Consider the following 9,772-nt stretch of genomic DNA (forward strand, 5'->3'; position numbering starts at 1 on the left):
TTTTTTTTTAAATGTTACATTTTTTTAAGATCAGAACTGCCCCAATCACTGTCCTACAGACATGATACTACTTTCGTGAAGCTACCACACTTCAATATTGATAGATATAAGAACAGTTTATATCCTATCACCACTTTTATAAAAATGGGAACACACAGTCATTTCTATACTACATTGCACTGGAGGTTCTAGCCAAGGCTATTAGGGAAGAAAATAAATAAAAGGCATCTTGATTGGAAAGGAAGAAGTAAAACCACCTCTATTCACAGGTAATAATCTTGTATATAGATAATTCTAAAAATAAAACCACAAAAAAATATATCAGAACTAATCAAGGAGTTCAGCAAGGTTGCAAGATATAATATACAAATATATAATATATTTATATAAAAATAAATTGTATTTCCATACATTAGCAATGAGCCACCTGAAATTGATGTTAAGAAAACAATCTCATTTACAACAGCATTAGAAATAATAAAATACTTAGGAATAAATTTGACTAAAAAAGTAGAAGACTTATACACTGAAAACTTATATAAAAAGGTTGTTGAGAGAAATTTAAAAGGACAAATATACTCATATCCCATGTTCATTAATTGGATGATTTAATAGTGTTAAGTTACCAACATTTCTCAAACTGATCCATAGATTTAATGAAATCTCTATCAAAATGCCAGCTGCCTTTTTATTGAAAAACTTAAAAGTTGATCCTAAAATTCATATGGAAATGCAAGAGACCCAGAATAGCCAAAATAAAGTCATGTGCTGCATAACGATGTTTCAGTCAATGAAAACGTGGATGTTCATAGCAACATTATTCATAAGAGCCAAAATGTGGAAATAATCCAAATGTCCATCAGCTGATAAACAAAAGGTGGTATATCCATACAACAGAAAATTATTCACCAATCAAAAGGAATCAAGTGCTAACATATATTACAACAGAAATGAGCCTTAAAAATATTATGCCACATGAAAGAAGACACAAACAAAAGGCCACATATTGCATAAGTCTGAGTCCACAAAAACTTTCCCAGAGACTGCCCTATTCTGCTTCCTTGGACACCTCTACTCCTGTCCCATCTCTTTCACAGCCACTCCAGTGCTGGAAGTGGTGGTGGCTGAGTAGACACTACAGGGCAGAGGTGAGACACACCACGACGTAGGGAAGGCAGAGGTCAGGGTGTGGTCCAACCCATGGCTGACCATATCTGAGTTTGGGTCGTCTGCGCTGGGGTGGGCTGGGGGTTGGGCGGGGCGTGTAGCCAAGTAAATCCTGCAGGATATCATTAGACAATACAAACAGAGAGTTTGTCATAAAATAAAAAAGAGCTCGCTGGCTCAGCTGATAAGACACTGAGACTCCTAATCTTGGTGTAGTACATTCACGCCAAGCACTGGGCACATTCTTGAGGTTGGAAAGAAGCAAAATGGTTGAGAAGCCAGACTTTGAGGACAGACTGGTTGAGTTCAAGTCCTGGCTCTGCCACTTGCCAATTATTTGACCTTGGGCAAATTGCCTAACCAATCTGAGAGCGTTAAATGGGTATAATGCGAATCTCCTAGGGACGTTGGAAAAATTAAATGAGATGTTAAATGATCAGCCTAAAATTAGGCACAGTGAAAGGCTCTATGAAAGAGAATTACTGTTACAATTAAGTACTAAAAATTATGCTCCAACCCCAGTGCAGACAAAAGGGAGACCAACATTGTCAAGAGTAAAAAAATTAACAGAGAAACCTCTCCTTTTCACAATCTATTAATATAGATCTCATTGTATAAGCTCTCTTGACTATATCATCTGATGGCAAATAGACCAAAACTGTCTGTAGATGTCAGATATACTTTATTGTAAAGTCTTCCCCTCACCTGTGCTTCCCAACGCCATATGGAAAGGGAAAGCCAAAATAGGGGAAAGTCCAAGAGAATAAATGAAAATGAGAAAACTGTATGATACAATGTTATTTTGTATTTCCAAAATATAAATCTGCCTTACAAGCTAAAGTATTAAGCAATAAAAACCTGATGGCAGTAAGTATCCTAATGTATATTTTGATCCACATGAATTAAAGTTTAAACAATTATTTGATATCTTTCTGCAACAATTTTAGAACATACAACTAAAATAACTGTAAAAATTACTATTAGGAAATGTCTCAGAAAATAAGTAAAATTTTATTTTTTAAAAGTTTCATTCCTCTGTCCGACCAGCGTGGCTCAGCAGTTGAGCAGCGACCTATTATCCAGGCAATCAGGGTTCGATTCCCAGTCAGGGCAAAGGCTCAGGTTGTGGGTTCGATCCCTAGTAGGGGGTGTGTAGGAGGCAGTCAATCAATGACTCTCTCATCATTGATGTTTCTATCTCTCTCTCTCCCTTCCTCTCTCTGAAATCAATAAAGACATATTTAAAAAAAAAAAAAAAAGTTTCATCCCCCAAGTCTAAGAGACTTTATGTAAAACCCTGGTCGTTGTGGTTCACAAAAAGTGGGTGTCAATTCCTGAACACAAACTGAAACGACAGGAGGAATTTTCAATACTATTACAGCCATGATTATGAACCCTAATCTAATAACCTGTCTTGATCAATTCCTCCTCATTTCATCTTTGTGAAAGAGGGGAGAGAAGGCTAGGCATGCCTACTCTGTTTTGTAGCATTCAATCCTGGGCCAAGAACAATAAAACACAAGCGTTCGTAAGTGCTCAAAACGTTAAAATCCAAATAAGAAAACTAATTTCTTAACATATATATGGCAAATCTATTGGGGAACATATAATGATACACTATACATTGCAGCATAATCCAGGGTTTACATTAGCAGGTTCTATGAAAAAGTGCCTGGTTTTGAAATCTGGCTCAATTTACCAACTGGGAGACCTGGGTAAGTTACTTTACCTCTCTGTGCCTCAGTTTCCTCATCTCTAAATTGGGGAAATAGTATCTTCTTCATAGGGTTATTGGGACGGTTAAATACAACATAGGCACTTAGAAAAATGTCTTGCATGTAGACTATACAAAATAAATGTCAGCTGTCATTTTTATAGAGGCAGTAGAAACAAGCGGCTTAACTGAAAAAAATTTCATAGAGAAATAGTTATACAGAGTTCCAAAATTCACATGGAAAGTCATTTATAACAACTGTTAAAGTTGTATGTTTAAATTCAAGCATTTAATGAAGGGTGATGCTATAATCTCCAATGCAGTTTGGGGGATTATACAGGCAGCCTCCTCACGCCCCCTCCTATACCAACCATTCGTTCCCCACCTGCCTCAGAGCCTGGGCATCAGCTTTTCACTCAACTGAATCCCTTCCATGAAATAATTTTTTAAAAGAAAATGTTTTTACTGATTTTAGAAAGAGGGAGAGGGAGAGGGAGACAGAAACATCAATGAAGAGAGTCATGGATGGGCTGCCTCCTGCACGCCCCCTACTGGGGATGGAGCCCGCAAACCCCAGCACGTGCCCTGGCCGGAATCCCCGGGACCTCCTCATTCACAGGTTGACAGGCATCATGAAATACATTCTTTATTATTATTATTTTGTAATCCCCACCGGAGGATATTTTCCCATTGCTTTTCAAAGAGCGTGGAAGGGGGGAGAGAGCGAGAGAGAGAAACGTGGATGTGAAAGAGACACACGGACTGGCTGCCTCCCGCCCCGCCCCGCCCGCAGCCGGGAATCCAACCCCGGACCCTGCAGGCCACGGGCCGACGCGCTAACCACTGCACCAACCGGCCAGGGCACGACCCGCACCCTTAACGCTTAAGGAGGCGGGAAGAGGGAAGCATCTCCAAGTCCCGCAAAGCAGCCGCGGGCGAACAGCGACCTGAGCCGCTTTTATCGCAGGAGCAGAAGCAGCTCCGACCGGCACAGCGGGAGAGGGGGGCTGCGGGTCAGGATGGGGGGGGCGGGGGAAGGACGGGAGCTGGGCCGCGGGGGGAACGCGGCCCCGGGGCCGGGAGCGTCGCCGCGGAGCCTCCTCCCTCCAGCGCGGGGGGCGGGCAGGGGCCCCTCAAGTTCCCCGAGCGGGCGCCGCTCCGCACCTGCACCGCCGCCGCCCGCGGGCACGCCCCCCGCCCTGCGCCCCGCTTCTCAAACAGGAGGGGCACCCCAACATTAAGGCGACATTTCCACGGACTAAAAGCACCTGCGAGGGGGCACGTGAGGGAAATACGCGTGCACCATATTTATATTTATATATTTATATTTATTTATATTTATATTCATATTATTGCCGCAGAAAGGATACAGGAAGGGGCGCACGTCCTGCAATAAATATAGCGCTGAGAGGAACAGATACGATATTGACACTTAACCCTTTAAAACCCCACACAAGCCCGCCACGCCCTCCGGGCGGCTCCCGGGAGGACGAAGCCCGCCGGCGTCACGCATCCGCGGCGCCCGGGGGGGTCCCAGCAGCGCCCCAGACGTTCCCCCGCCGAGGAAGCGGGGCCGCGGGCGCCCGGGGCGGGCGGCCGTCCCGCGTCCTCGGGGCCCCCTCCCCCGGGCCCGCCGCCCCGCCCGCCCGCCCCGCGCCGCCCGCAGGCCGCGGCCCTGCCTCCCCGCGACCCCGCCGCCGCCCGCGAGAGCCCAGCCGGCGGCCGCGCGGCCACACGGCCCGGGGGGCGGGCGGGGGCCGGCGCGGGCCGCAGACTCACCATGGCCGGAGAGCCGCCGCGCGCCCGCCGCCCCAGTCACACGGCGCCGGCAACGCCCGTTGTCCCGGTGACGCCAGCTGGGCGCCCCGCCCCGTCCCCAAGGTGGGCGCCGGAGGCTGCCATTGGCGGGCGGCGAGCACGTGACCGCCGGGGCGGGGCCTTTGGACCGCCCCCGGGCCCGGGCCTGCGCTCTGGGGCGGGGCCTCCCGGCGCCGGGGCCGCACCTGGAGCGTCGGGGCCGCGGCACCTGGGCGGCCCGGCCTCGCGGGGGCGAGCGGCGCGCGTGCCCGCTGCGGGCTCTTTACTGAGGAGCAGCTGACCCAGCAATAGGTGACCGCTGAGGACGTTTCAGACGAGCTGCAACAAGAACGACGAAGAATAGAAACCACCTGCCTCCCAGCACCTGAGAGGCCGTGCTTCCCTTCTGGCCGGTCTGCTTCCAGCGGAACGTGCGGGATGTTCCGCTGCGCTCTGGACCATGGAAGCCTCCCGGTGCCCCGGCGTTCGGGATGGCCCTTGCGTGCCAGTCCGAGAAACGCTCTGCCGTGTGAGGCCGGCGGGCACACGGTGTGCCGGACGCTTCACTCGGCTGAAGGAGCCTGGACACCCTCCCACCCAGCCCCCGGCCATCGGCAGCCGGCCTGACAGCTCCCCTTGGACGCTGCAGGCGCCCCAGACTTCACGAAGCCCAAGTCAGACTTTCCATCCGAGTTTCACGCTCATGCTCCAGTCTCCCGCATCCCAGCAAATGTTCCCACTTGGACGTTCGGGGCAAAAACCTGCAAAACCATCCTGGAGTGTCTCCTTTCCTCGTGCCTCACATCCAGTCCATTAGCAGATATTCTCGACTCCCTCTTTAAGTAAATCCTGAACCTACCCGTCCCCCGCCACCCCCACATCAGTCACCATCACCTGCTGCGGGCCGCCAGGGGGTGCCCAGGCCACCAGCTGCCCCCCTGCGTCTGCGCAGCAGCCTTGCTTCAGGGGCTTCTCTGGGGCTTGGGGAGAAGGTCCAGGCTCTTCCCAGGGCTGCAAGGTCCTCCGCCCTGGGGCCCCTGCCCACTGCGCTGACCTCACGTCCTGCCACCCTCGCTCATTCCACACTAGCCGTGTTTCATTTCCTGAGGTTCCTCCAACATGCCAAACACTTTCCCACTTCCGAGCCTCAGCAATAACTCCTTCCTTTATTCGAAATAGCCTCCCTTCCAGAACTTGACATGCCCATTCCTTCACTTGATACAAGTCAGTTATCTTCTCAAGTGTCATCTTCACAGAAGCCTTCACTGGCCACTCGGTCTAAATGATCTCACCCCAGGTATTCTTTCTCACTCCAGTCATCCTCTCCTACGACTGTTTTGTTTTCAAAATGCTTAGTACTCCTTGAAATTACCTTTTGAATTTTTTTGGTATATTAATTACTGCCTGTCTCTTCGCCCTGGGATACAAGATGTCTACATTGTCCCACCTCTGTGTTCCTAGTGTTTAGAACAGTTCCTGACTTACAGTGAGTGTTTAATAAATACTGATGATTGATTGATGATTGATTGATTGAATGAACCTGTATCCTAGGACAGGTTGATCGGTTTAAAGGTACAAATAAGAACATGACCTGTCAGAGAAGGGAGTGTGATAGAAGAAGAAAAACTAATTACTGACCGCTTTTTATCTGTTTCATTGTGAGAGAAACATAAAAGTAATAAAATATTAATGAACAGTTTTTAAAAAGTGAACACTTAGGTAAACACCATCAAGTTCAAGGAGAACTTCCCCAGAAACCCAGAAGATCTCATGTGTTCTTCCTAATCTTAACCCCTCCCTTTTCCAAGTGACCGCTATCTTAATATTTATGGAAAACATTTTCTTGCTTTTCATTTTATAATTTGTATAGTTCATTCATTTTAATGGCTATAAACTATTCCACTGAATGTATGTAGAAGAATACGTCCATTCCCTGTTGATGGGCATTTAGGTTGTTTGGATCATTTCTGTTCAGGACCATTATAAACAATGCAGTTATGAGCATTCTCCTTGTGCATATGAGCACTCATTCCTCTAGATGAGGGTTTCTCAACCTTGACAATTTTACACTTAAGGCCACACAATTCTTTCTTGTAGGTGGGTGCTGGGGGAGAGGAGACCATCCTATGTATTAGCAGCATCCGTGGATTTACCCACTAGATGCCAGCGGTATGCCCCCACTTGTGAAGACCAAAATGTCCCCAGGGATTCCCAAATTTTACTGGAAAGGCAAAGTGGCCTCAGCTGAGAGTCACTGCTCTAGGGTGACGAGAAGCAGAATTGCTGGCTTGTGTATCTTTAGATTTACTACACAGAACCAAGCTGTTTTCCAAAGGACTTGCGACAGGAGTGATATCATGGAATCAGCAGAAGGGGGCGCTCCAAGAATTGGTCCCGTTTAAGAACTGGTCTCCCCAGTGAGAAATAAGGTGGCAAAAACTGACAGAATCAACTTCTTTGGAACTCCAGAATCCAACCAAACACCAGTACTTAATGAAGAAAGAGCAGCTGAGTTTTGGTAAGAAACATGATGTGGTTTTTGCTTACCTGCCTAGCATCCTCTGATCCCAGCTCTCAGCAGCCTGTGGACAATGGCCCGTGGTCCTGGTACAGCTTACAGATGCCAGGGAGAACAATATGGACCTTGTTCTTAAACATTGTTGTCATGCATTTGACCGGCCTGGTGGTTCCCTACGGGACCAGCACAGAGACTGATCTTTATTTTCCCCCGTCAGGTTGGAGTGGCTTTCTGGGTGGCATCTGATGGAAGCATTTAGAGATGTATGCTTCTCCTTGTTGTCCGGTGCAAGGAATGGAGGATGAGGCAACCAGGCCGACCCAAAAGCCTGGGTATGAGGAGGAAGATCCTTGGGGGAATAAGAGCTGTATGGGGCTACCTCACACCCTGGGGAATCTGAAGTATAATATGCATGCCCACGGCCAGACACATGCTCAGAAAAGACCTGAGAGGACCCAAGCCTTACACCTCTGCCTGATGTTTGGACTCCACAATTAAGCAGGAGGTACAGGTTAAGGCAGAGTAGTAGTCAGCGTGGCTTAGCATTGAAGGAGTATCCTAGCTCAGAGCCAATATGCAAAGTCTAAGGGAGTTTTTTTCTTTCTGTCTCCAGGAATTTAAGGAAATATCTTCCAATCACTAGCTGACTGCTAGATAACAGAGACTTCAGTGAGCATACGTGACAAGGAACACAATCTTTGCAAAAGTAGTTTGGAAAAGTCACTATGTGGAAAACTGCAGCCCTCAGCAATCAATAACAGAGAACCCCGTGGAAGGGAAGAGAACCTGTAGAACATAGAAAGTAGATTAGTTCCATCATCCCTGAAACACCCTTGTGATTTAAATACATTGTTATTTTGTCTTTGGATTTTTATTGTTTCTATGGGCAATCATCTGTATGTAGGTTTTGTTGTTTCTCCTTGAAGGTAATCTCTCTTTTTTCTTTAGCAGGGAGGGGGGAGGAGAGGGCTCTGAGCTTTAGCAATTTTACTATGATGTGCCTAGGTATGGCTTTCTTTGTATTTATCCTTCTTGGCTTTGTATGTCTTCTAGTATTTGTGGCCTGATATCTTATCTATTGAGGAAAAACTCTCAACCATGTCTTCAAAATTATTTCTGCCCCATTCTTACTCTCCTTCCCTTCTAGCACTTAAATTATTATACATTTGATCTTCACACATTCTCTATATCTGTAATTTTCTTTCTATTTTATATATTCTTCCTTTTATCTCTTTATGCTTCATTCTAGATATTTTCTTTCAACATATGTTCCAGTTCACTAAATCTCTCTTCAGCAATATTTAATCTGCTATTAAAAATATCCACTGAGTTTTTTATTTCAGTTATAATTTTTAGTAGTAGACTTTACTTTTTTGAAATTTTTATAGCTTCTAGTTCTCTGCCAAATTCCTCAGGCTTGTCTTTTATCTCCCTGAATATAATGAATAGAGTTATTTTAACATCTGTATCTGACAGCTCCAATATCTACTTCCTCTGTGGTTCTCTTTTTATTATTTGTTGTTTCCACTCTTTTTTTTTTTTTTTTGTCTTTTGTGTGCCTGTTTTGTTTTCATTGTAGGCCAGATATGTATTTGCAAAATTGTTTGCAATTTGTTCTCCAGAATGATGTATTCTTCCTCTAGGGAGGTTTTTATTTATTTCTGGTAGGCACTTTCCACATTTTTCCAAGTAATATGAGTCAACCTTCAGCCAAATTCAGTGACTAAAATTATTCAAAGCTGAGCTGTCATTTCTGCAAGAACCTGTGCTTTCTTGTATAACCTTACTACCAATGCAGTGCACTGAGATCCCAACACAAAGCAAAGGAACACCCCTTCTTGGCTGAACCATGTAATTTTCCTGTTTCCTTAGCCTGCTAAGGCTATCCAAAGAGTCTTCAGTTCCCCATCCTCTCAACAATTCCCTGTATAATGAGTAAATTATCCCCTGGGGGAAAAGAGGTTTTAATCACTAGGATCCTCTCTGAGCTCCTGCTCTTCCATGGGTCCTAGTCTAACAATTATCCACTGTTATTAGCTGCTTGATGCCTTTAAGTAGATGTTATCAAATTTTGTACAGATTTTTTAAATTGTTCTTATCCTCACAAAGAGACTTATCTAATTTATTTCACCATTACCAGAAGTGAAAATACCCTTAAACCTTTCTACTTATGTCCTATATAGATATCATTTACACGAATAGGTAAATACATAGCATATAGATATATAGATATGGGTACTATATAGTATGTCTTTAGAATATATTTTTACATGAACAGTATTATAATGTATATTCAGTAAATTTCTTTGTTTTCTTAACCGTATGCCTTATATATCCTTATACTTGCTTGAATAACATCCACTAAACTCATAATGATGAATAGCCCTGGTAGGGTAAATGTACGTCTTTGGTTCAGTTGGTAGTCAAAGGGTACTTTTGCTTTTATAGAACATTTTGATTTTTTTATAAGGTGAATGAATTCATTTTGATTTGTATAGTTAAAATTTTGAAAAATAAGTAGAGTTATACTGGTGAAAAGGGCATTTCCGAGTAAGAACAGAAGATCTTTGGGTAAG

The 9,772-nt window shown here is 45.1% G+C and overlaps 1 protein-coding gene across 4 annotated transcripts in view; it reads right to left on the reverse strand.

The window, feature by feature from the left end:
- Nucleotides 1-4,724, reverse strand: part of FBXL2 (F-box and leucine rich repeat protein 2) — a 25,342-nt gene extending 20,618 nt beyond the window's left edge. For all 4 annotated transcript variants that reach the window (XM_087824889.1, XM_087824890.1, XM_087824887.1 and 1 more), the window contains exon 1: nt 4,661-4,724. In XM_087824889.1, coding sequence (XP_087681015.1) covers nt 4,661-4,663 — 3 coding nt within the window. In that variant the 5' untranslated portion in view covers nt 4,664-4,724. The remainder of the gene's footprint in view (nt 1-4,660) is intronic.
- Between the last annotated feature and the right edge of the window lie 5,048 nt (nt 4,725-9,772).

The sequence above is a fragment of the Miniopterus natalensis genome, chromosome 15, assembly GCF_054644295.1.
Source record: "Miniopterus natalensis isolate mMinNat1 chromosome 15, mMinNat1.hap1, whole genome shotgun sequence".
NCBI lineage: Eukaryota > Metazoa > Chordata > Mammalia > Chiroptera > Miniopteridae > Miniopterus > Miniopterus natalensis.